At 37.8% G+C, this 26,879-nt stretch overlaps 1 protein-coding gene across 1 annotated transcript; it reads right to left on the reverse strand.

Annotated features, from left to right (window-relative positions):
* Nucleotides 1-450: 450 nt before the first annotated feature.
* On the reverse strand, nucleotides 451-26,879 carry POLR1F (RNA polymerase I subunit F). The gene is made up of 4 exons (XM_053712990.1): nucleotides 26,578-26,879; nucleotides 22,695-22,836; nucleotides 10,793-10,998; nucleotides 451-1,417 (listed from the first exon to the last, which is right to left on the reverse strand). The coding sequence occupies exons 1-4, from the start codon at nucleotides 26,811-26,813 to the stop codon at nucleotides 586-588; spliced, it is 1,416 nt and encodes a 471-aa protein (XP_053568965.1). The 5' UTR covers nucleotides 26,814-26,879; the 3' UTR covers nucleotides 451-585.

The following is a 26,879-nucleotide window of genomic DNA, read 5'->3' on the forward strand; positions in this document are numbered from 1 at the left end:
TTGAATATCTAATATGCATATAAGTATGTCTAATAGGAGCCAGGAAGAAGAATTCCTCAAGGTCTGAATTCCCAGTGTGGCTATAATTTGCGGTATTAAACAAAAATAACTTATCCCGCTCACCATTGAACTGATTTATGTTTATATTAGCAACACTGGGCAATCACACCATTGGCTCATATTCGAACTCACATATGATTGGTAGAATGTTTGTTTAAAAAGCTGTCACATTCAGATTCTAATTAGCCTCCGATGAAGCGCATCTACGCATGCGCGAAACGCGTCAGGCGTTCTCCACTGTGACTTTGTCTGTACATTACTTTTGGATTGTACAATAAACATTTTTTACTGCAGCAGATACTACGCCTCATTGGTGCATATTTTCTTTAGACTTTATAATAATGTACTAATAAGAACACAAAACTCTAGGTCTCTCCGTTGATAGACCTCTTTTTCGTACACAAATATTTTTTATTAATAAGACGACCAGGGTTTTAATTTACAAGTGTTGATCTGCCGCACATAAAATCTTAATAAATCATTATGAAAATAGGATTTTACTCTATTAAAAGATATCTTCTCATTTTAGGTTGTCCGTTTCCTTTTTTGTTCCACGGCAATCAATGAAGGATGCTCACCCTGTCCTGAAAACTGCATCTTAGACGGTCTAATTTTACTGTCACTCTGATAACCACTGGAATCACTTCCTATTATTAAGCGCTCTTGGCACTTCCTTTTATGTTTTTTTTTCTTTGGCGGATCCTGAGAAATAAGACTTTCATCAGCATGCTCTATAAAAACTGATTCATCTATTCCCTTATCAGGATCTTGGACAATGGGATCTTTGTGTTTTTTTTTATGTTTTTTTTTTTTTGTATTTTCCAAAGAATTTCCCGTTTCAGAATCACTTAATGGTTCAAAGCCACTCACTTCTGCAAGACTTTCATTGTTTGTAATCCCATTTTGTAGGCTTTGATCAAGACTTGAATCATTAAGTTCCCGGTGCTTCTTTTTTTTGGACTTTTTTACCTGAAGTAAAGATTTATCATCAACCAAAAGAACACTATTTTCTTCAACATCATCAGCATCAGACGGATTGTTTAGTGCAAGTTTATCCTGGTGTTTCTGCTTTTTACGCTTTTTCTGTGGCACTTCACTCTTGAATTCACTTGAGCTTTCAAGAACCAAACTTTCTTCAGCAGCATTAACTTCACTAGTTGAACTTCCTATTTCCAGTTCACATTTAACAAGTGTGTCCTGGTATTTTCTTTTTTTGCTCTTTTTCTTAGGTTTTTCATTTGTCTCAGTTGTGGATTGCACACTTGTATCCTCTGTCACAATCTCTGTATTGTCAGACGGATTCTCACTTTGATTTGCATTTGCCTCTTGTAATGCTTCGACTGCTTTGTTTTCCATACTGTTAAAAATAAAGTGGGTATATTATAATATATCCTAAATAATAAAGTTGAATGTTTTAATGAAACTACAGCAATCAGTGTTCTATGGAATAATGCGACTATGGAGACATTACGTAAGTTACCGAAAATACAATTTATATATAAAATCATTGTCACTTAAAAATTATCCTTCTTGACTACAGAATAACAAGATTCAATCTCTTTGATCAAGAGAAAACAATTACAATTTTACCCCAGCTGGTCAACACTCTCTAGGATATATCAACATTAAAACAGAATACTTACTTTCAGACTGTTTTATTGATCCCAGTAAGAATAGCCTAAAATGCTGACCAGCTAGGAGCAATTTAAAACACAAATCACAGACTATGAAAGCAAACCCCATGTTCTACCTTTTTTTTGTACATGTTTATCAAGTGCACATGGAATTTTCACACTTTTTCCCAACCTTTACAGCGAGAGTGTAAGCAGATAATGATAAAAATCTACCTCTGCCTAGCTCCTTTACAATCCATAATGAATGCCTCTGCCATCTTCCTTAGACGTTGCTCTTCACCTGCTGCACCAGACCTATCCTATTCCTGGCTCTAGTATGTCACCACATATCTAATTAGTATCTCATTCTAAATCAGCGATTTTTAACCTTTTTTTTTGCCGTGGCACACTTTTTTACATTAAAAAATCCCGTGGCACACCACCATCCCAATATTTAAAAAAAAATCACACATTGTAGCCTAATACAGCATATATATATACACATACACACACATACTGTATGTATTGTGCTGTTATGCCATGCCTCCTACAAACTACCCCTGCACTGGGAGTAAAAAACAAGCAAAGTTAAAAAATATGTCACACTGTTGTCAGTCTGCCGTGGCACACCTGAGGATCTCTCACGGCACACTAGTGTGCCACGGCACACTGGTTGAAAAACACTGTTCTAAATGACCCATCATTATCTACACTCACATTTCCACAGACAGAACAAAAACAATTCTCTCTTTGACCATTTTTAGAACACACGTTTAACTGCCTGGCATAAATAAGTGTTCCTGAAATAACCATGGCACATGCGCAAAAAAAAACAACAACAAAAAAAACAAACAAAGAAACTTACTTTCCAATTTAATTCTATTATCAAATTTTCTTAATTTTCTTGTTATTCGTGGTTGAAAAGCAAGAAGGTAGGCTCAGGAGTGTGCACATGTCTGCAGCACTACATGGCAGCAGTTTTGCAACAATGTTATACATTAGCAGAAGAGAGTTTATGAGTTTGGGGCGCAAATAAATGCTTCAACTAAAGATATGGGTTATAGTAAGTTACTATATATTTGAAATTTATTACATTAGTATTCGGTCAATTATACTGATAGACATATAATAGGTAAATATTATCCTTTATTAAAATAAAGTTTATCTATAGCACGTTGATCTAAAAAAAAGTACAAATGTTCTTCTAAAAATAGTAAAAATTGTTAAAAATATATTAAAAAAATAATAAAGATACATAAAGATCATATAATGGTGTTATGGGATTTCAAGTGATTGTGCGAGGAATATAAGAAGGGCTTCTTTTATCTATGTATGTAGAGATCTTACTCAGAGAGGTGCATAAGTTTTCGAAAAAATATATTTTCCTATAGATGTAATTAATAATGATCTGTTTGGTTATATATGCAAATTAATTAATCAAGTACTTATTAGACCAATTGCATGTGTATTTGAAATAGCAATGAAACTATTATCTAATTACATGACCGTTGTAAAAAACTGATACAGGGTATAAAAAGCCCGCCAAGAAGTAAAGCAGTAGTCTAGCTTGAAAAAGGCCAAAGTTAACGGCCGAAACGCGTAGCACACTACTGCCATTGAAAAACACTTTCTACTGTGTCCCCAAGGATACCTACAGGAATATCGCTGGTATAAACTACTCTGAACTTTGTTAAGCAAGAGACTGCAATTTAAAAAACCAGCACTTACAGCTCTGCAACAAAATAGCCGCAATTTGTGAGCGCACTGAAGGACTACTATTGAACCGTAACACCCAAGTTGTAAGCAGACGGATTAAATACATCTGAATACATCTGAGGACATCAAAAGAAGCTACCCTCAGCAACATCTACTGAGCGGAAGGATATATAAAGGAACATTTTGCATTTTTATTTTCATCTGCATCCAGGCTCCAAAATCGGTTAGGAGAATTCAAGTAAGTAAAACTATCATTCCTTACTTTTTACTATGTGCTCCTAATCCGTAGAGCTCTGGCAACACAACAATTACCTACCCGGGCAACGTACATCAGACTATTGATAATCAAATAGCAAAACTATCATACCGTAATAAAGACTACAAACGGTTCTTTCAGTTTGAACGAGCTATCTATTTCAGTCGGCCGACTGCATTCTGCTGTACAAATATTATGTTAGCATAAACATCATGTCTACATAAGAATCTAACTATCAGAATCTCACTTTGATACTGACCGTTCTCCACACATGTTAAACTGACTGTTCTCCACACATGTTTTTTTACATAGATTACATGTATGTATACCAAGAGGAGCTGAATTAGTACATACTAACTACTAGTAACCAACTATTCCTATTGATGTGTAACTATTGTGAACTGAAAGTTTGTCTACACTACACTAGGTTGATGAACTAGGTGTTCTTGCATATATAACCAAACAGATCATTATTAATTACATCTATAGGAAAATATATTTTTTCGAAAACTTACGCACCTCTCTGAGTAAGATCTCTACATACATAGATAAAAGAAGCCCTTCTTATATTCCTCGCACAATCACTTGAAATCCCATAACACCATTATATGATCTTTATGTATCTTTATTATTTTTTGAATATATTTTAACAATTTTTACTATTTTTAGAAGAACATTTGTACTTTTTTTAGATCAACGTGATATAGATAAACTTGTATTTTAATAAAGGATAATATTTACCTATTATATGTCTATCAGTATAATTGACCGAATACTAATTTAATAAATTTCAAATATATAGTAACTTACTATAACCCATATCTTTAGTTGAAGCATTTATTTGCGCCCCAAACTCTTAAACTCTCTTCTACACAAACTAATCCAATATCAATCAGGGGTTGATATTTCAGGAGTTAGGGCTAGTCAACACCTAGGCAGCGCAGGAAAGTCTTTGAAAAACCTGTACTTTATACATTAGCAGAAGCACTAGATGGCAGCACTATCCTGTCATGTAGTGCCTCAGGCATGTGCACGCTACCTACCTAGGTATCTCTTCAAAAAAGACATGAGAACAAAGCAAATTTGATAATAGAAGTAAATTAGAAACTTTTTAAAAATCGTATTCTCTATCAGAATAATCAAAGAAAAATGTTGTGTTTCATGTCCCTTTAATGTAACTAAGAAGGATTTGGCTGCACCTCAGTTACTGCTATTTTGGGGGTGGACTATACTGACCAGACATATATTGCATGAATGTTCTTCTCTGTAAAAAGTACATTTTGAACCACAAGAGGCTGATCGGAGGGTGATGACTTCACGGAACAAGCTATTATGCTTTTGTTCGCTCCATTTCTATCTCTTGCATGTTAAAACATGAACTACCATCTCAAAATTACATTTTTTTTCTTCAAAAAGGTCAACAGTTTACACTTTAAGCATTATTAAATAAATCAATGTCAGTTAAAAGGGACGTTAAACACTAAATGTATTTTATATGCATAGTACTGAGGTTAATCCCTGCCTCCCTCTAGTCATGGGTGTCGCCATTTTGAAATCTGTCTTTCATTGCATTCCAGTGCTGATGTGTTTGCGCATGTGCAGCAACTCTCCTTCACATACCTGCAGTGTAACCTAGGTTTTCCAAAAGGAAATTAGAAAAAAACATAATTTATGCTTACCTGATAAATTACTTTCTCCAACGGTGTGTCCGGTCCACGGCGTCATCCATAACTTGTGGGAATATCTCTTCCCCAACAGGAAATGGCAAAGAGTACAGCAAAAGCTGTCCATATAGTCCCTCCTAGGCTCCGCCCACCCCAGTCATTCGACCGACGGACAAGAGAAAAAACAGGAGAAACTATAGGGTGCCGTGGTGACTGTAGTTAAAGAAATACATTTATCAAACCTGATTAAAAAAAACCAGGGCGGGCCGTGGACCGGACACACCGTTGGAGAAAGTAATTTATCAGGTAAGCATAAATTCTGTTTTCTCCAACATTGGTGTGTCCGGTCCACGGCGTCATCCATAACTTGTGGGAACCAATACCAAAGCTTTAGGACACGGATGAAGGGAGGGAGCCAATCAGGTTACCTAAACGGAAGGCACCACGGCTTGCAAAACCTTTCTCCCAAAAATAGCCTCCGAAGAAGCAAAAGTATCAAATTTGTAGAATTTGGCAAAAGTGTGCAGGGAAGACCAAGTTGCTGCCTTGCATATCTGATCAACAGAAGCCTCGTTCTTGAAGGCCCATGTGGAAGCCACAGCCCTAGTAGAGTGATCTGTGACTCTTTCAGGAGGCTGCCGTCCAGCAGTCTCATAAGCCAATCGGATGATGCTTTTCAGCCAAAAGGAAAGAGAGGTAGCAGTAGCTTTTTGACCTCTCCTTTTACCAGAATAGACGACAAACAGAGAAGATGTTTGTCTGAAATCCTTTGTTGCTTCTAGATAAAACTTTAAAGCACGGACTACATCTAAATTGTGTAACAAACGTTCCTTCTTTGAAACTGGATTCGGACACAAAGAAGGTACAACTATTTCCTGGTTAATATTCTTGTTGGAAACAACCTTTGGAAGAAAACCAGGTTTTGTACGCAAAACAACCTTATCTGAATGGAACACCAGATAGGGCGGAGTACACTGCAGAGCAGATAACTCAGAAACTCTTCTAGCAGAAGAAATAGCAACTAAAAACAGAACTTTCCAAGATAACAACTTAATATCTATGGAATGTAAAGGTTCAAACGGAACCCCTTGGAGAACTGAAAGAACTAAATTTAAACTCCAGGGAGGAGTCAACGGCCTGTAAACAGGCTTGATCCTGACCAAAGCCTGAACAAAGGCTTGAACATCTGGCACAGCTGGCAGTCGTTTGCTGAGATAATCTCTTTCAACTCTGGTCCAAAAAGGGTTTTACCCTTGAAGGGGATATTAAGCAATTTTGTCTTGGAAGATACATCCGCTGACCAAGACTTTAGCCAGAGCGCTCTGCGCGCCACAATTGCAAACCCAGAATTTTTCGCCGCTAATCTAGCTAACTGCAAAGCGGCATCTAAAATAAAGGAATTAGCTAACTTAAGTGCGTGTATTCTGTCCATAACCTCCTCATACGGAGTCTCTCTATTGAGCGACTTTTCTAGTTCCTCGAACCAGAACCACGCTGCTGTAGTGACAGGAACAATGCACGAAATGGGTTGTAGGAGGTAACCTTGCTGAACAAAAATCTTTTTAAGCAAACCCTCCAATTTTTTATCCATAGGATCTTGGAAAGCACAATTATCCTCGATAGGAATAGTAGTGCGCTTGTTTAGTGTAGAAACTGCCCCCTCGACCTTAGGGACTGTCTGCCATAAGTCCTTTCTGGGGTCGACCATAGGAAATAATTTCTTAAATATAGGAGGGGGAACAAAAGGTATGCCGGGCTTCTCCCACTCCTTGTTCACTATGTCCGCCACCCGCTTGGGTATAGGAAAAGTGTTGGGGTGCACCGGAACCTCTAGGAACTTGTCCATCTTACACAATTTTTCTGGAATGACCAGGTTGTCACAATCATCCAGAGTAGATAACACCTCCTTAAGCAGTGCGCCGAGGTGCTCTAATTTAAATTTAAAATGTCACAACATCAGGTTCTGCCTGTTGAGAAATTCTACCTGAATCTGAAATTTCCCCCTCTGACAAAACCTCCCTCATGGCCCCTTCAGAGTGGTGTGAGGGTATGACAGAACAATTATCAGCGCCCTCCTGCTCTACAGTGTTCAAAACAGCGCAATCGCGCTTTCTCTGAAATGCAGGCATTTTGGATAAAAAATTAGCTATGGAGTTATCTATTACTGTCGCCAATTGTTGCATAGTAACAAGCATTGGCGCGCTAGAAGTACTAGGCGTCTCCTGCGTAGGCAAAACTGGTGTAGACACAGAGTGAGATGAAGCAGAACTATCTTTACTCTCTTCATCTGATGAATCATCTTGGGCAACCTTACTATCTGTGGCAGTACTGTCCTTACTTTGTTTGGACGCTATGGCACAATTATCACACAATTTGGAAGGGGGAGACACATTGGCTTCCATACATACAGAACATAGATTATCTGAAGGTACAGACATGTTAAACAGGCTTAAACTTGTCAATAAAGTACAAAAAAACGTTTTAATTAAAACCGTTACTGTCTCTTTAAATTTTAAACAGGGCACACTTTATTACTGAATATGTGAAAAACAATGAAGGAATTGTTCAAATTTTACCAAATTTTCACCACAGTGTCTTAAAGCATTCAAAGTATTGCACCCAAATTTTCAGAGCTTTAACCCTTAAAATTAAGAAACCGGAGCCGGTTACAGATTTAACCCCTCTACAGTCCCAGCTACAGCCTTTGCTGCGACTTTACCAAACCCAGGGGGGAATACGATACCAAATGAAGCCTTCTAGGAACCTTTTCAACTACTTTCAGATCCACACACATGCAGCTGCATGTCCTGCTCTCAAAAGTAACTGCGCAGTAATGGTGCGAAAATGAGGCTCAGCCTACTACAGTGAAGGCCCTTCCTGACTGAAAAGGTGTCTAAACCAGTGCCTGACGTTAAAAAACGTTCCCCAAAGTTTATAAGTGTGAAATTCAACCTCAATCTGTATAAAATGCCCAAATAAAGCAATCGATCTTGCCCATAAAAGTGTCTACCAGTTTTATAGCCCATATTAAGCCCTTTATTCTGTTTGAGACTAAGAAAATGGCTTACCGGTCCCCATGAGGGGAAATGACAGCCTTCCAGCATTACACAGTCTTGTTAGAAATATGGCTAGTCATACCTTAAGCAGAAAAGTCTGCTAACTGTTTCCCCCAACTGAAGTTATTTCATCTCAACAGTCCTATGTGGAAACAGCAAACGATTTTAGTTACTGCTGCTAAAATCATATTCCTCTCACAAACAGAACTCTTCATCTTTTTCTGTTTCAGAGTAAATAGTACATACCAGCACTATTTTAAAATAACAAACTCTTGATAGTAGAACAAAAAAACTACAACTAAACACCACATACTCTTAACCATCTCCGTGGAGATGTTGCCTGTGCAACGGCAAAGAGAATGACTGGGGTGGGCGGAGCCTAGGAGGGACTATATGGACAGCTTTTGCTGTACTCTTTGCCATTTCCTGTTGGGGAAGAGATATTCCCACAAGTTATGGATGACGCCGTGGACCGGACACACCAATGTTGGAGAAAGATCATTAAAAGTATTTAGCATTTAATGTCCACTTAACTGCATTTTTTTTATAAGATTCTTGCATTAAAATGGTAAACGTCCAAACTGAACTTTACAAAATGTTGCATTAACTAAGGGCTAGATTACGAGTTGAGAGCAAAATTGCACTATTGACAAGCGTGATATTTGCTCTCCATAACAGTAATACCAGCACACGCAAATGTGCGCTGGTATTACAAGTTAAGCGCAATGCGAAAGCGAATCTGGCATTCGCCTTGCCTGGAAGCTTTGTGCTCTCTTGAGCACATTCTATAGGCTCCAATAAGAGCCTCCTTCTCATGCCGTACACGGCAAAGAACCTAGAGCAGCCCTGGGGGTAAAAACGCAGACCCCCCATAGACTTCAATGTAAAGGCACTTTTCAGTGCCATTTTTTTTCTAACATCCCACATTCCCTCACTTTAACCCCTTATAACTGCTTAGTGCAGTTATTTAAAAAAAAAAAAAATATATATATATATTATATATATAAAAAAAAATATACTGACCACTTTATTTGGGCATTTTTTTTTAATTAAACAGAGGTCTGACCTCTGGTTAATTGCGCTAAGCAAAGTGCTCCAGCGAGCATTAACTAGCCACTTGTAATGGCTGGTCATTCAATATGCGCCAGTAAACTGGCAAATATGCCCCTTTACGGACGCACGTTAAAATAGCGCTCCACTCGTAATTTAGCCCTAAGTGATTCTAGTGCATGGTGACTAGCTAATACCTACAGAGTCAAATAACATACAGTATTAAGCATAGCATTGGTCTTGCAATGGCTCTAGTTAATGCACTATGATCAATAACTTAAGAACTAAAGTTCGAAATACTGGCTTAAAAAGGACAGTCTACACCAGAATTTTTATTGTTTAAAAAGATAGATAATCCCTTACCCATTCCCTAGTTTTCCACAACAAACACAGTTATATACAGGTGGCCCTCGTTTTACAACGGTTCAATTTACACCGTTTCAGAATAACAACCTTTTTTTCCAGTCATCTGACTACTATTGAAAAGCATTGAGAAGTAGTGCATTTATTAAAATAGCCAGTAGTTGGAGCTGTCCGCTTGTGTTGCAGCAAAGCCAAGCAAGCTGAAATTAATTAGTTTAACCAGACCTGAGCTATCGAGCAGATTTCAAAGGAATAAGATCTTCTTGTCTATAAATCAGTCCAGATTGGAATGCATAGAAAGAACTGTTTGCAGAAAAATGCAAGTGAAGTCTGTGTTGTGTGATTATTTTATTAGGTTTATAATGCTGTTTAGAGTCTTCATTTCAAAGCTTTAAAAATAATGTATTAGGTGTTACTTATGACAATTAGGAGAGGGGCCTGGAACCTATCTCCCTCACTTCCCATTGACTTACATTATAAACTGGGTTTCAATTTACAACCATTCCTTCTGGAACCTAACCCCGGCGTAAACTGAGGGCTACCTGTAAATACACTTTTTAGCTCTGTGATTATCTTGTATCTAAGCCTCTGCAAACTGCACCATTATTTCAGTTCTTTTGACAGACATCCATTTTAGCCAATCAGAGCTGGCTCACCTGAACTCCACGTGCGTAAGCACAGTGTTATCTATATGACACACATGAACTAACACCCTCTAGTGGTGAAAAACTGTCAAAATGCGCTGAGAGAAGAGGCCGTCTTCAAAAGCTTAGAAATTAGCATATGAACCTCCTAGGTTTAGCTTTCAACTAAGAATACCAAGAGAACAAAGCAAAATTGGTGATAAAAGTAAATTGTTTAAAATTACATTCTCTATCTGAATCATGAAAGTTTAGTTTTGGACTAGACTGTCCCTTTAACAAGATTAGATGCATTGTGTAAAAATATAATAAGCACTTTATACACATTATTTAGATGATGACTTTGTTAAAACTATGAAATAAATATATTTACCTCTTGTCCAGATTGCCACGAATGCAAAACACACCTATAGCATCTGAATCTAGATGGAAAACGTCAAATTCTAGTTGATCATCCATCTTTACATCAATATGCTGCCAGACTTCAATAGGCATTTTAAAAGGTTTTGGTATGGAAGCATTAAAACAGCCATGTACCAGACAGCCTATATGACTGGGAGCTACTTTGTTGACCACGCCCTAAAAAAAGAGAGAAAAAAAAAAAAAAAAAATTAAACAGTATTATAACACTGATAATAAAAAGTAACCAAAATTAAACTTTCATGAGTCAGACAGATGATGCAATTTTAAACAACTTTCAAAATGTAGTTCTATTATATAGCTTGCTTTTTTCTCTAGGTATCCTTTGTTGGAAAATACCTAGGTAGGCAGCTTAGGAATTGCAACGCACTACCAAAAGTGCCCCTCCCCCATGCAAAGGTGTTAAAGTTAGCCCAGAACAGCAATGAACTAATGGGAGCTAGCTAAACACATCTTGTTCCAATGACAAGAGAAAAATGTGTGTAGCAACCAATCAATAAATATGCTTTTCAATAAAGGACACAAGAAACAAAGCACATTTTATACCAGAAGTAAATTGAGAAGCCTCTTAAAAATTGCATTCTTTTTCTAAATCATGAACAGTTCATTTTGACATTCATGTCCCTTTAGCCATGTTGCAAATTCCCATGTTCAGAAACAGAATATAGAAGCTCATGTATCAATGTAATCCGCTAGGGGGTTATAAGAAACATCAGATGTGTCACTGCTTCTAACTAATTAGACAGATTGATACACTATATAGAATATGTATGACTGTACTAAACCTTTATATAGAAACATGCTATGAATACGTATATTATCAACACTACTGAATCCACTTCCTGGTCACTTTAGTTGAGTCTGTCGCATTAGAAGCTTTGTGGAAGTATCCTTATTTAAAAGGGATATGAAAACCAAATTTTTTTCTCACGATTCAGATAGAGCATGCAATTTTAAGCAACTTTCTAATTTACTTTATTATCAATTTTTCTTCATTCTCTTAGTATGCTTTGTTGAAAGAGCAGCAATGCACTACTGGTTGCTGACTGAACACATGGGTGAGCCAATGACAATCGGTATATATATCCAGCAGGACGTGCATTCACTAGAGGCAGGTGAGGCAGAGCCGCACCCGTCATATGGACAAAAAAAAAAAATTATTTTAATTTTTGCTTTAAAAAAATAATAAAATAATAATAATAATATTCCAGCTAGATGTTGCGCAATGGAGAGGCACAAGCAGGACTGCTGCCCTCTATTGCACAACATGCAAAATTCCTTCTGGCTATGGGCCTACGAGAGCTGCGCCACCCACTGGTGGACGGTGGTTAAGCAGCTCATCGTGCGGCCCAAAAGTGCCCATTTGAGGCCAACCCGCTCCCACGAGAACATGACCACTGCAGTGAGTCACTCAGAACAAGAAGAGATGGAGCAACTGTGCCTAGGAGGGAAGGGAAGTAGACGGAACGGCGGGAACAGAGCCCTGACCACAAGCAACTACGAGGACATCAAGAGACCGGAGTGGACACTGAGTGAGCAGCTGGACAACGACACTGCTGCTTGTATTTGCAAGTGTATTTTTATTTATTAAATAAATCATGTTTATCTTTTGAGCTCAGCCTCAGTGAGGAGGAGTTATGGGGAAAGACCGGGACTGACAGGAGACAGACTTACCACTGCTGCTGTCTGTAATGCAAGTCTTTTGGCAACTTCCCTGGGCTAGAGCAGACCTATTGATGATGCACATTGTCTGCTTCTTTGTAAGACGTTATCGCCATGTGCAATATATGTATTTAATTAGAGCTCTGAGCTGAGCTTTCTCTTCTCCCTCACTTGTTGGTAGTACTTGTATTTTGCGAGTCAGGACCGTTATACAAGGAAGTCTTGGAGCTGTGTGTTTATTTAGATTGTACATTATTCTCCTATCTAGATCTCTTCTCTCTGCTACGGATAATATTTTTTATCTAGTCACACACACACTCCCCTTGCAGTCACTGTTATGTGCGCTATTCTAGCTTACAGCGTTCTGTCAGCACATAACAGTGACTGCAGTGAAAGGGAGGCAAGGGGAGTGCGTGTATGAGACTAGATAAAAAGGGCTAGATTTATTAAAGCTGAGGCGGACAGGGTGCGTATACGCGCCCCTGTACGCCTCAGCTCACCTGTGGCGGGGCGAAATTACCCGCAGGTATTCGCCATTGCACACAAGTGCAATTTTGCACTCGCGTGCAATCCCGCTCCCTGCCCGCGCAGGAGCTGTCAATCTCCTCGGTCTGACTACACCAAGGAGATTGAATTTCGACACCTTAGAGGTGGCGAAGAGGTTAGGGAAGCGGCGATTTGGTGACCGCTGCTTGATAAATGACGGAGAGCAAGTTCTTGTGAGGACTTGCAGCCATAGGGCTTTAATAAATCTAGCCCAAAGTATTATCCGTAGCAGAGAGGAGAGCTGCAGACAGGAGAATGTGCCCTGAAAGAGGATCAAAGTGAAAAACACAGATTGTAAACTCTTTCAATCAGTGAAGTTTGTTTATGCAGAATGCTATCAGTTCTGCAGTATGTTTCACAAGTTGCCATAGCAACCATTGCCAGAACCTTTCCCTAATGAACAGGAGCAGAAGGGCATTTGATTGATGTCTGGCAGCATGTTTCTCTACTTTGTAAGGAGATGAGGAAATGCTGGACTGTGTTATGCAACTCGCAGAATTGAAAGCTGAATGACACTTCCATGGGCAGTGGAAGTATTATATATTTGTAAGTAAAATTTAAAAGCATATTACCTTTAATAAATGTATATTAGTATTTTTTTTTTAAAAGTTTTGTCATCAACTTCTTATTAACCCCATAATAAAAAAATAATTATATGGCCCTTTAACTGAGAACTGACTGAGTGGGAGTAAAATCAAGGTGGGAGGGCTGAGGGCTCTGGTAATGTGGGAGGGTGCAGTGTGATGTTTGTAAGTGTAGAGGATCATGGTTTTAGTAGAGCCCAGCATATCCTCCTGTCAATTCCTCAAATTGCAAGAAAATGTGCTTTATAAGGCAGCTTGAAGTTCCATACTTTCAATAAATAAAAAAACGGTACAAAGCTGTATTTTTTACATTTATCTTTAAGATTAACATGTTGGCATTTCCTGCATTTGCTAAGAAAAAAAAAAAATATATAAAAATTTAAAACACTGCACTGAATCTGTAAATAAAGCAATTGAAAAAACCCCAAGAATAGTGCGATATTAGTACCTGATAGGCCGTAAATAACTTGTACTAATTAGTGCCGGTGAATGGTTGCCATAGCAACCATATCTAACAATACAGCCCCCAATCGTGGGTAAGGCATAAACAGGCCAATCAGATGTACTAGAGCACGGAGGAGTGCCCAACCCCCAAACAGTTCAGCCAACCCCCCAGCAATAGAAATGAAATACAGTAAACTAAACACATACATAGTACATCGTCACTCCATAGCTGTAAAAACAACATGAGCGACAATACAGGTAAATAGCCGTAAGGCTGGTGCACAATTACACCCTCTGATGCTGTGCTGAAAAAAATGGATCTCAGCGATCTTCACACATCGATCAGTGTAGAGGTGTGTTTTTGGTAGCCAATCAGGGGGCTAGATATTACGGTGCGTGTCAACCCCACGGACATACACAATGCCATAAGAAATAGAATATCATGTACAACTCAAGCATGGCTGCGCTAACAACATGTTAAACAATATACTGTGTAAGTCTAGTGTATGTCGGTGTCCCCAGTGTAGCCGGGTTATGCTTGGTATAGAGGCGTGTCATAATTGGCCAATAAGGGTGCTAGAATCTATAGTTGTATAGCCAAACTATAACATGGCATGGTGTATGCTAACTATATTGCGTAAGTGTGGACATGTGGTTTACCACTAGCGTTAGGCAATAACAAGCCATAAGTAATTAAGTATCATACACAACTCAAGCATGGCTATGTAAACAACCTGTGAAACAATATACTGTGTCAATCTAGTGTACATCGGCATCCCCTGAGCCAGGTTATGCCTGGTATAGAGGTGTCTCATAATTGGTCAATAAGAGGGCTAGACTCTACAGTATGTGGTATAAAGTTGTACAAAGAAATAAAGAGGAAATGAAAAAGGAAAAGAAAAAGGAAATGCAACAGTAGGAAGTCCAGGCATGTCATATATATATATATATATATATATATATATATATATATATATATATATATATATATATATATATATATATATATATATATATATATATATATATACGAATCCCAACAGCACAGTTATAGTCAGAAAATAAGAGAGAGAAACAGTACAGAAAGCAATGCTAGTCAAGATGAACATTTAGGCCGTTTGGGGCCAGGGTACCCAATCTGTGTGTCCACCTTACTTCCCTCTGCAGAAGAATTTTCCCTCTGTCCCCACCTCTGGATAAAGGTGGTACGTGGTCGATGATTGTATATTTCAAATCAATCACCGTATGTCCTTTTTTGGACGAAGTGTCTTGCCACCGGATGATCCGATGTTCCCTTCAGAATGGCAACACGTATGGATGACCTGTGGTTGGCCATTCGTGTCCTCAAGTCGGTCGTTTTCCCAACATAAAACCCACCTCAGACGTGGGGGTGCAAAGCAAAAACCGCCCAGACCCCCGTGTTAACGAAGGATAACATTGAGATCAACTTCCGTTCTTACATACTCTCGGATACAGAAAATGAAATTTTGAACAAAGGACTATCCTTTATCCCCACACAGAAAACAGGCGACTAAGAACATTATGTTAGCCTACAGAAATTTCAACACAACATGAGACCAAGGGAATTTTTTTCCCAGAAAACAAGAAATGGACAAACCACTGAGGGCACCATCAAAATACGATCCTGTCAGTAATAACGCCAGCATCAAAACCTTTGCAAGACTCATGCGTCCGAGATGGATGCTAACATCAACAAAGCAAAGACTACAACACACAACCTAAATGTTCATCTTGACTAGCATTGCTTTCTGTAATGCTTCTCTCTATTATTTTCTGACTATAACTGTGCAGTTGGGATTCATATATGTATGACATGGCTGGACTTCCTACTGTTGCATTTCCTTTTTCATTTCCTCTTTACTTTATTTCTTTGTATACCTATATACTGTTGTGGTTATACCACATACTGTAGAGTCTAGCCCCCTAATTGGCCAATTATGACACGCCTCTATATCAGGCATAACCCGGCTCAGGGGACGCCGACATACACTAGATTGACACAGTATATTGTTTCACAGGTTGTCTACGTAGCCATGCTTGAGTTGTGTATGATACTTTATTACTTATGCCTTTTTAGTTTCTACATGGGAGATACCCCCCCAACTTTATAGTTTGTGGCTATACAACATTCCATAGATTCTAGCACCCTTATTGGCCAATTATGACACGCCTCTATGCTGGGCATAACCCGGCTATACTGGGGACGACGACATACACTAGACTGACACAGTATATTGTTTAACATGTTGTTAACGAAGCCATGCTTGAGTTGTACATGATATTCCATTTCTTAGGACATTGTCGATGTCTGTGGGGTTGACACGCACCGTAATATCTAGCCCCCTGATTGGCTACCAAAAACACACCTCTACACTGACCAGTGTGTGGAGATCACTGAGATCCATTTTTGCAACACAGCATCAGAGGGCGTAATTGTGCACCAGCCTTAGGCTATTTACTTGTATTGTGGCTCATGTTATTTTTACAGCAATGTAGTGACAATGTACTATGTATGCGTTTGAAAAATATATGCAAGGAGCATATAACTAGGGTGCGCCTAGAAAAAGAGGATTCAATGCACAAAATGTGAAATTAAAAAATAATAAATATAGTGCAACTTAAAATCTGCTAGAGTGTAGAAAATACTATATGTCAAAATCATGCTGCCAAATAGAAATACACTGTGAGCAAAAAATACAAATAAGAGAAATGATACAAATATGCAAAAACAATGTAACCAATGATCCAACAGTGCAGCTAACAGTGCATCCAGGTTGTAAGCTTGTGTGATCCTGCAATCAGCGTGAAAGGGTAGACAGGCGATGGAAGGAAACTCACATTGGCGCTGTACTGAGAGGAATATTAGACCGGACCAATGCGATCTGTAAAGATTCTGTAAAACCGACACTTATATATGCCCAACGAATGCTTTTCAAAGCTTTGTATACATAAATGTGGAAAGAGTCCAAAAGTGGTATAAAATAGATGTTTAATAGAGCAATACAACGCGTTTCTCGGCCGTTAAGCTCTTGGCCGTTTCATCAGGTAATATACAAGTTTGGCCTAACACGAGGCTTTAAAAACACACCGGTGGGGTTTGATTGGGCGGAAGTTCCGCCAATAACAATGTTACAATACATCTGGTACAAAATATACGAACAATAAAAAAGAGACACAATTTATCTATTGGTATGTAACGGAATGGATATCAATAAAAGCTAAGTTAAATTAAAATAAATAAATAAATAATCTAACACTGAGATAGTCTTAAAAGAATATTGCAAAAAATAAAATAATAATAAAATGTTTTACATGTTGCAAAAGAGAGAGACCGTAATCACTATAATATTAGAATATATAGTAAAAAAATATAATAGATAATACTCTAAAAGATGGTTTCTAAAAGTCTCACGTTGTCTGAGTTTAATGATTCTATTGTAGTCTGTGGATGGCGAAATATAATCTATGGGATAGAACTTAAAAATGTAATGGTTGCCATTATGCATTGTGAGGCAATGATCTGGGACGCTGTGTTTGATCTTTTTCTTTTTGCAATTTCTCCAATGTTCACCCCAGCGTACCCTGGCTTTACTAAAAACATTTTTTTAATTGTAATTCCAGTTTTATTGTTTATGCTCTAGAATGCATTTGTGGGGTACAGTACGTGGGGCGTACCTCTAGGAAAGCCAGGGTACGCTGGGGTGAACATTGGCGAAATTGCAAGAATTGCAAAAAGAAAAAAGATCAAACACAGCGTCCCAGATCATTGTCTCACAAAGCATAATGGCAACCATGAAATTTTTAAAGTTCTATTCCATAGATTATATTTCGCCATCCACAGACTACAATAGAATCATTAAACTCAGACAACGTGAGACTTTTTGGATACACAAACTTAACACTCTGGCTATCAGGTTTACATTCCGACCTAGCTGCATTTAATTGAATATTTCATACATTTTTATACATGCCTTTGCTAGCTTACACATTATATCAATACACACACTGCCAATTTCTCACACCACATACATTCAAGATTTCATCTTTTCTCACATGCTCCGTTTTATCATCCAATAGGAAAGCTCCTCCTGATTGGTTTCTTGTCCTTGTTATGATATTTTTAGACACCCTCTGGTTTTTTTGTATTATATATACCAAATGTGAATACATATCTCACACGTATTTCTAAGATCTAACCATTTTTTAGAGTATTATCTATTATAATATTTTTTACTATATATTGTAATATTATAGTGATTACAGTCTCTCTTTTTGTAACATGTAAAACATTTTATTGTTATATTTTTTTGCAATATTCTTTTAAGACTCAGTGTTAGATTGTATATTTTTTTAGAATTTAATTTAGCTTTTATTGATATCCATTCAGTTACATACCAATAGATTAATTGTGTCTTTTATTGTTCGTATATTTTGTAACAGATGTATTGTAACATTGTTATTGGCGGAACCCCACCGGTATGTTTTTAAAGCCTCACGTTAGGCCAAACTTGTATATTACCTGATGAAACGGCCAAGAGTATTGTATTGCTCTATTAAACATTTATTTTATACCACATTTATGTATGTGAAACTTTGAAAAGCATTCGTTGGGCACATATAAGTGTCGGTTTTACAGATCGTATTGGTCCGGTCTTCTATTCCTCTCAGTACAGCGCCAAAATGCGTTTCCTTCCATCGCCTGTCAGGAGGAGTGTCTACCCTTTCACGCTGATTGCAGGATCACACAAGCTTCCAACAGTGCGGCTAATAAGATTTGCCCTTCTATTGTCTGGCGTGTCACCGACAAGACTTAGCCCCTCAGCATACTGACTGCTGTTAAAAGTCAGCCTGCTTGTATGCACTTCTTTAGAGTGCCGTCTCGTTTGTGAGTAACTGTTCATTACCTGTTCACTTCTTTCCACATTTGTTATTACGATACCACACCATGAGGTGCTCTCTTGTTTTTGTCTTCACTTCTATGTATGTGTTTAGTTTACTGTATTTCATTTTTATTGCTGGGTGGTTGGCTGAACTGTTTGGGGGTTGGGTGCTCCTCCGTGCTCTAGTACATCTGATTGGCCTGTTTATGCCTTACCCACGATTGGGGGCCGTATTGTTAGATATGGTTCCTATGGCAACCATGCACCGGCACTAATTAGTACAAATTATTTAGGGTCTATCAGGTACTAATATCACACTATCCTTGGGGTTTTTTTTTCCATTGCCTTATTAACAGGTTCAGTGCAGTGTTTTACGTGCATTCTGTTCTATGGGTAATTTGGTGTTCACTTTTTAGTTTATATGATTAGTCACACACACTGGGAGGGCAGTGGGGGTCTTCACCTGTTAAATGCTGATAGTGGGAGTGGCATCACAGGTGATGACCTGGAACTGTATCACTTTGGGTAGTTTAAAAGACACGGTGGTAAGTAGGTTGTGGCTGTTATTTTTTATTGTCTGACAAATGGGGCAACACCCAGAAACATTACATTAAAAAGTAACTTTGAAAACCCTGACAAGTGCATCCCTATTCTTCACTACTATCAATACTATGGAAGCACCCTAAGTGGATGAAAGAGTGTGTGTGATAGATAAAAAAAAAAAATATAAAAACAGGTAAACAATAGCAACTATTCTTGTTCATTTAATACCGGAGAGCTATAATGAGTATCCCGTTTTAAACGGAGCTTACAATCTAAAAGGAATTATCTGCCGCACGACACAGCTAAATGTTTTTTTTTTTTTTTTTTTTTACATATCACTCTGAGGGGACTACTGTTGTACTAACTATTACATTTAAATATTTTAGCTGGAGGGAACATTGCAGAGCACTGTAACAACAGGAGGGTAATTTTCCAGAGAACTTTACAGCTGTAATAAAGTCTTAAGATCCCACCAGCCTCTGACATCACCGCACGTCACTGATCCAACCACCAATCAACAGCTAGAACCAAGGTTCTTTGCTGCTCTTGAGCTTTCCTAGATAAACCTTTTAGAAAATGATAAGAGAAGGACGCAAATTAAATAATAGAAGTAAATTGGAAATTTGTTTAAAATTGTTTTCTCTGATTTCATTCAGAAATATTTTTGGGTTTATTATCCCTTTAACTCAGTGTTTCCCAAACCCAGTCCTCAGGACCCTTACTCAGGCCAGATATTCATTATATCTTAACTAGAGCACAGGTGAAATAATCAGCTGATGGATGAGCTAATTGTTTCACCTGTGCTCTAGTTAAGATCAAATTAATATCTGGCTTGAGTAAGGGTCCTGAGGACTGGGTTTGGGAAACACTGCTTAAAAAAAAAAAAAAAAAAAAAAAGGGTATTGCTTTTTCATTGTAGAGATTGACCAATATCAGACTCTAGGGCAGTAATGCATAACCTTGCCACCCCAGATGTTTTGAATCCCATGATGCTTAGGCACTCTGCAGTCTAGTTGAGCATCATAGGAAATGTAGTTCTGAAACCTCAGGGATGCCAAGATTAGCCATCACTTCTCTAGGGCATAGGACTAATAAAGAATGCTACCTCATATATTGGGCTAAAGCACTGATGGTTGAAGTTTATGTAGTTGGGAATGCGGGGGCGTGTTACAATGACATCTGGGCCTCAGATGCTCATGCCCTTTTGTGGCATACACAGGTACAGCATATTGATGTTTCCTCTAGGCATAAATCACTTGGAGAGTGCTATGGGCTGACATCACTAGGGAATTCAGTGGTGCCAGTGACACGCGTCACCACATGCACAAAAACCAGGATGTAGAAAGCAGCTCCATAGGACTGGATCCCTTAAAGGGACACTGAACCCAATTTTTTTCTTTTGTGATTCAGATAGAGCATGCAACTTTAAGCAATTTTCTAATTTAATCCTATTATCAAATTTTCTTCATTCTCTTGGTATGTTTATTTGAAAAGCAAGAATGTAAGTTTAGATGCCGGCCCATTTTCGCTGAACAACCTGGGTTGTCTTTGCTGATTGGACAACACCAATAAACAAGTGCTGTCCATTGTCTGAACCAAAAATGTGCTGGCTCCTTAGCTTAGATGCTTTCTTTTTCAAATAAAGATAGCAAGAGAACGAAGAAAATTAATAGTAAGCTAGAAAGCTGGATGCTCTATCTGAATCATGAAAGAAAAAAAAAAAAATTGGGTTCAGTGTCCCTTTAAGTAAAAAAAAAAACAAGACCCACTATTTGAAAGGAAATCACCTTGTCTTTCGAATAGTGGGTGTCTTGTTTTAACATTATGAAAACAAAAATAGTAAATGTTGTTTGGAGTAGTTGGAGTAGAGGCACATGGCATTTATTTTATTTTACAGCAGTGTTTGGCAATAAAGTTCTGAACAAAGACTGTGTGTGTGTGTGTGTGTGTGTGTGTGTGTGTGTGTGTGTGTGTGTGTGTGTGTGTATGTATATATATATATATAAATAAATAAATAAAGTATAGCCTTAGTCAGTCATTTTTTAATAAAAATATCATTTTTAACCTTTGTTGAGTTCTCAGGTATCATGTTGTATAAAAAAAATAATGTTATAGTGTGTGGAAATGGCAATATCAGTTCCCAAATAACCTTTGTAAAAGGAGATAAGAGGCTGGTAAATGGGTATGTCCAGGGACGGAAAAAGATGCACATTTTTCTAACAAAATGACACCTTAAATGCTTTTAAATCTTGTTTTATGCATACATATATTTTGCAGTATAGTGTTTACTTCTTGACATACTAGGAATACATAAAGCAAATGAATTGTGTCCCTTAATGGGACAATAAACACCTTGAAATTTGAATATAAAATGTTCAGTTATGTGTAGCAAACAACTTTCCAATATACTTTCATTATTTTATACCCTTTTCATGTCATTTAACTCTAAAAATTGTAGATATTTTTTTATTTTTAGAGGCGGAAATGCATCCTGCTGATTATGGCTGATAACTCCAAAACAATTCACGTTATACTAACAATGACAGTGGCAATCTTTTAATCAGCAGACTAAAGCCCAGATTGGCTTCTCCAAATAAGGCAAATGGGGGTAGAGATTGGTTACTGATACACAAATTGCAGTAAAAGGGATGTTATTTTGTTTTAAAAAATGCTTAGATTTCGCTCATGTTATTCTATAGGAAGACAACACATATGTCAATTACAAAAGGTGTTTACTTTCTATTTAATACATACAGAATTAATCACATGGTCTTATATAGTGTTTTAACAGTATTTTATTAAGGAAGTGGAAACAACCAATGATAAAGCCTCCATAAGGCATCTACATTCAGAAAAAAAGTGTCACTTAACAGCACAACATGAAACCTACCTAGTGTTTGGGATACACAAAACATTGCAAGAAAATACATTTAGCAGAATACAGGAATAGTTAGATAAGGCCTCCTCTCTGTATAGATAAAGAAAGGCAATACTGTACTAAACAAATAAGATGTTAAAAAGACAGAAAATAAAAAATAAATAAAAGTGTGCAGAAATGAATACTAGATGTTGTATGTTTTATTATTTTTTTCTATTTTTATTGTTTAATAGCACTTTAAAGAATAAATACACAATTTTGGATAAAAACAGAAAATGATTCTCTTTATATACTTACCACAAGTTTCTGCCCATAGTCTGGCCTGAAGATAACAAAGTCTGCTTCAACATTTATATGTATATGTCCAAGATCATCATAGATATCGCCCAACTCACCCACAAGTTTAATATTGTCATAAGCAACTGGTACTCCCTCCAGCCTTAAAAAGTGATTGACAAAAAAAAAAAAAAACACACATTAGAAAAATGCATGCTCTGCAAACATTAACCCCTTAATGACCGAGGACGTGCAGGGTACGTCCTCTTAAAAAAAAGTCACTTAACGACCAAGGACGTACTCTGCACGTCCTCGGTTTGGAAAGCAGCTGGAAGCGATCCTGATCACTTCCAGCTGCTTTCCGGTTATTGCAGGATGCCTCGATATCGAGGCATCCTGCAATAACATTTTTTACCCCTCCAGTGCAGAGAGAGTCACTCTGTGGCCCTCTCTGCACCGGACATCGATGGCCGCATTCGTTGGTGGGTGCTGAAGTGGGAGGCGGGTGGGCGGCCATCGATGGCTTCTTAGTCAGAGGGGGGCGGGATCGCAGGGGGCGTGCATAGGCATGCGCACGTGCATGGGGGACGGGCGCGTGCACGGGGTGGGAGCGGGTGGGAACCGCTTACACTACAGAAACTCTTTTCATTATGGGGAGAAAGGAGGGATAAAAATCCCTGATAAAAGTCATCTAAGGGATCTGGGAGGGGGTGGGGGGATTGGTCTTGGGGGGGGGTGGGAAGCTACACTGCAGAAAAAAACAAAAATAAAAAAAAACTAAACATTTTTATATGCAAACTGGGTACTGGCAGACAGCTGCCAGTACCCAAAATGGCCCCCAATAAGGCAGAGGGTTAGAGAGCTGTTTGGGGGGGGGGGGATATTACACAGCAGCATATGTAAATATGCTTAAAAAAAATATATATATGATACCTTTTATTTTAGTACTGGCAGACTTTCTGCCAGAACTTAAGATGGCGGGGACAATTGTGGGGTGGGGGAGGGAAGAGAGCTCTTTGGGAGGGATCAGGGGGTCTGACGTGTCAGGTGGGAAGCTAATCTCTACACTAAAGCCAAAATTATCCCTGCAAACTCCCTACAAGTTACCTAATTAACCCCTTCACTGCTGGGCATAATTCCCGTGTTGTGCGCAGTGGCATTTAGCGGCCTTCTAATTACCAAAAAGCAACACCAAAGCCATATATGTCTGCTATTTCTGAACAAAGGGGACCCCAGAGAAGCATTTACAAGCATATGTGCCATAATTACACAAGCTGTTTGTAAATAATTTCAGTGAGAAACCTAAAGTTTGTGAAAAAGTTGACTATTTTTTTTTAATTTAATCGCATTTGGCAGTGAAATGGTGGCATGAAATATACCAAAATGGGCCTAGATCAATACTTGGGGTTGTCTACTACACTAAATCTAAAATTACCCCAAAAAACTCCCTACATGATCCCTTATTAACCCCTTCCTTGCTGGGCATAATACACGTGTGGTGCGCAGTGGCATTTAGCGGCCTTCTAATTACCAAAAAGCAACGTCAAAGCCATATATGTCTGCTATTTCTGAACAAAGGGGATCCCAGAGAAAAATGTACAACCATTTATGCCATAATTGCACAAGTTGTTTGTAAATAATTTCAGTGAGAAACCTAAAGTTTGTGAAAAAATTTGTGAAAAAGTGAACAATTTTTTTTTTTATTTGATCGCATTTGGTGGTGAAATGGTGGCATGAAATATACCAAAATGGGCCTAGATCAATACTTTGGGATGTCTTTTAAAAAAAAAGCAAAGAACATGTAAACATTGGGTATTTCTAAACTCAAGACAAAATTTAGAAACTATTTAGCATGGGTGTTTTTTGGTGGTTGTATATGTGTAACAGATTTTGGGGGTCAAAGTTAGAAAAAGTGTGTTTTTTTCCATTTTTTCCTCATATTTTATATTTTTTATAGTAAATGATAAGATATGATCAAAATAATGGTATCTTTAGAAAGTCCATTTAATGGCGAGAAAAACTGTATATAATGTGTGGGTACAGTAAAAGAGTTAGAGGAGAATTAAAGCTAAACACAAACACCGCAAAAATGTAAAAATAGCCTTGGCCAAACGGACAGAAAATGGAAGAGTGCTGTGGTCATTAAGGGGTTAACAATGTGTCAATATCTCACTCCTAACCAGAGAGAGAAAAAGTATAATTATTCTTTACATAGAAAAACACATTGCTCTCTGTTTTTTTTTTTTTTTTTTAAATCCAACAGTATTGAATATGAGCAGATTAAAATGAACATAAACTGTCTATTTAAATAAATATTGGACAGTATTACAAGATTACCTTTTGAAGCAGGTTTCTTTTGCTAACTTAAAGGGATAGGGAAAGTCAAAATTAAACTAGCATGATTCAGATAGAGCATGTCATTTTAAGACACTTTTCAATTCACTTCTATTGACAAATGTGCTTCGTTCTTAGTATCCCTTGTTAAAAAAATGAATATGCACATATCATACACTAGTGGGAGCTGCTGCTAATTGGTGCCTGCACACATTTGTCTCTTGTGATTGGCTAAATAGATATATTTTCAGCTTCCTGTCAGTAGTGCAATGTAGTCCTTTCAGCAATGGATAATAAGAGAATGAAGACAATTTGATAATAGAATTAAATTGGAAAGTCGTTTAAAATTGTATGTTCTATCTGAATCATACAAGAAAATTTGGGGGTTTGGGGGTTTACTATCCCTTTAAAAGGGACACAAAACCCAAAAACATTCTCATAATTCAGATCAAGGAATCAATTTTAAACACTTTAAAAATTTACTTCTATTATTTAATCTGCTTTGTTCTGTTAGTATCCTTTGTTGAAAAGCATACCAGAGAAAGCGCTTGGAATGGATGATTGGTGGCTGCACATATATACCTCTAAGCATTGGCTTGCCAATGTGTTCAACTAGTTCCCAATAGTATAATTCTGCTCCTTCAAGAAAGGATGACAGAATAATGAAGCAAATTTGATAACAAAAGTAAAATAGAGTTGTTTAAAATGGTATACTCTATCTGAATCATTGGTTTTGTGCCCCTTTAAGGGTTGATAAAGTAATTCAACACCTTAGTGAAAGCTGCTACGTATACACAGATTATGTGAAGAAATGTATTCATCAGATTTTTGGGATTCATATAAAAAAGGAGTTATACATTTACAGCCTCATTTCATAGCTACCAAATTAATATACTCTGTAAGAAACAATTTTTACATGCAAAAGGATTAAGCTGTCATAAAAATAAACACTCTATATGTAAAATAGACAGTAAACTCAAAATAAAACAAAATGGATTGGAAAGAGCTTGACATTTTAAATAACTTTCCAATTTACCTCCAATTTTAAATTTGCTTAGTTCTCTTGATACCCTTTGTTAGAGCTCAGCATGCATGTGACTTTATACATCTAGTAGCAGTTTGCACAAATGTTTAGCACAATGTTATATACATAGTTGACAACACTGCTGCCAAAGACTGCTAAAAACAGGTGCATGCTCCCAAGCTTCTATCAGACTGCCTGGGTTTACTCTTCAACTGTGAAAGTGACCGTTCATTTTCCCTTTTCTTTTTTACAGCGCTGGGATCATAGTTCATACCGTAGGTTAACCAGGAAACAAAATATTAGGCTTATATACATTCTGTCACTTCCATAAAGCTTTAATCTCACATGGACTTTACAATTGCATTACATTCTGATGCCTTGAAGTGCAAATGTTTTTTCTGCCTTGTATCCAACAATATTGTAGCTAGAATTAATATTTCAGAACATTAATATAATGGTTTTGCCTAGTACGGGTAAAGCTATGTGCACGTATCATGTTGCAAAACCCACTGACACCTAACGTTATATACGGGACCCTGTCCTTACCCCACATTATACTTCAGGAGCTCGGTGTTGAGCTGCTCCTGGATCCCACTCCGCTTCTTCTTTAAATATTTCGGTGACAGCGCCAGGTGTCTACGGTGCGTCTCTACCACCAGGCACGAATACTTGCTGTTTACCAAGCGGCAAGCATCAGCAAACGAGGGCAGCTCCACACAAGACAAGGAACTGGGCTGTGTCTGTGCGGGTGGCTGCTGTACGGGTTTCTCAGACTCTGCCATACTACAAACCCCATAAGTTCCACACGAGGTATATGTGCCTAGAAGACACGCGTAAAGTCGCACAGT

This window comes from Bombina bombina, chromosome 5 (genome assembly GCF_027579735.1).
Source record: "Bombina bombina isolate aBomBom1 chromosome 5, aBomBom1.pri, whole genome shotgun sequence".
Classification (NCBI taxonomy): domain Eukaryota; kingdom Metazoa; phylum Chordata; class Amphibia; order Anura; family Bombinatoridae; genus Bombina; species Bombina bombina.

Excerpts from the sequence above, each read along its gene's own strand:
- POLR1F (XM_053712990.1), bottom strand. The coding sequence starts at position 26,813 with ATGGCAGAGTCTGAGAAACCCGTACAGCAGCCACCCGCACAGACACAG. Across the intron at positions 22,837-26,577 it reads CTCCTGAAGTATAATGTGGG|GCTGGAGGGAGTACCAGTTG; the intron begins GTAAGGACAGGG and ends TCACTTTTTAAG. Across the intron at positions 10,999-22,694 it reads ACTATGGGCAGAAACTTGTG|GGCGTGGTCAACAAAGTAGC; the intron begins GTAAGTATATAA and ends CTCTTTTTTTAG.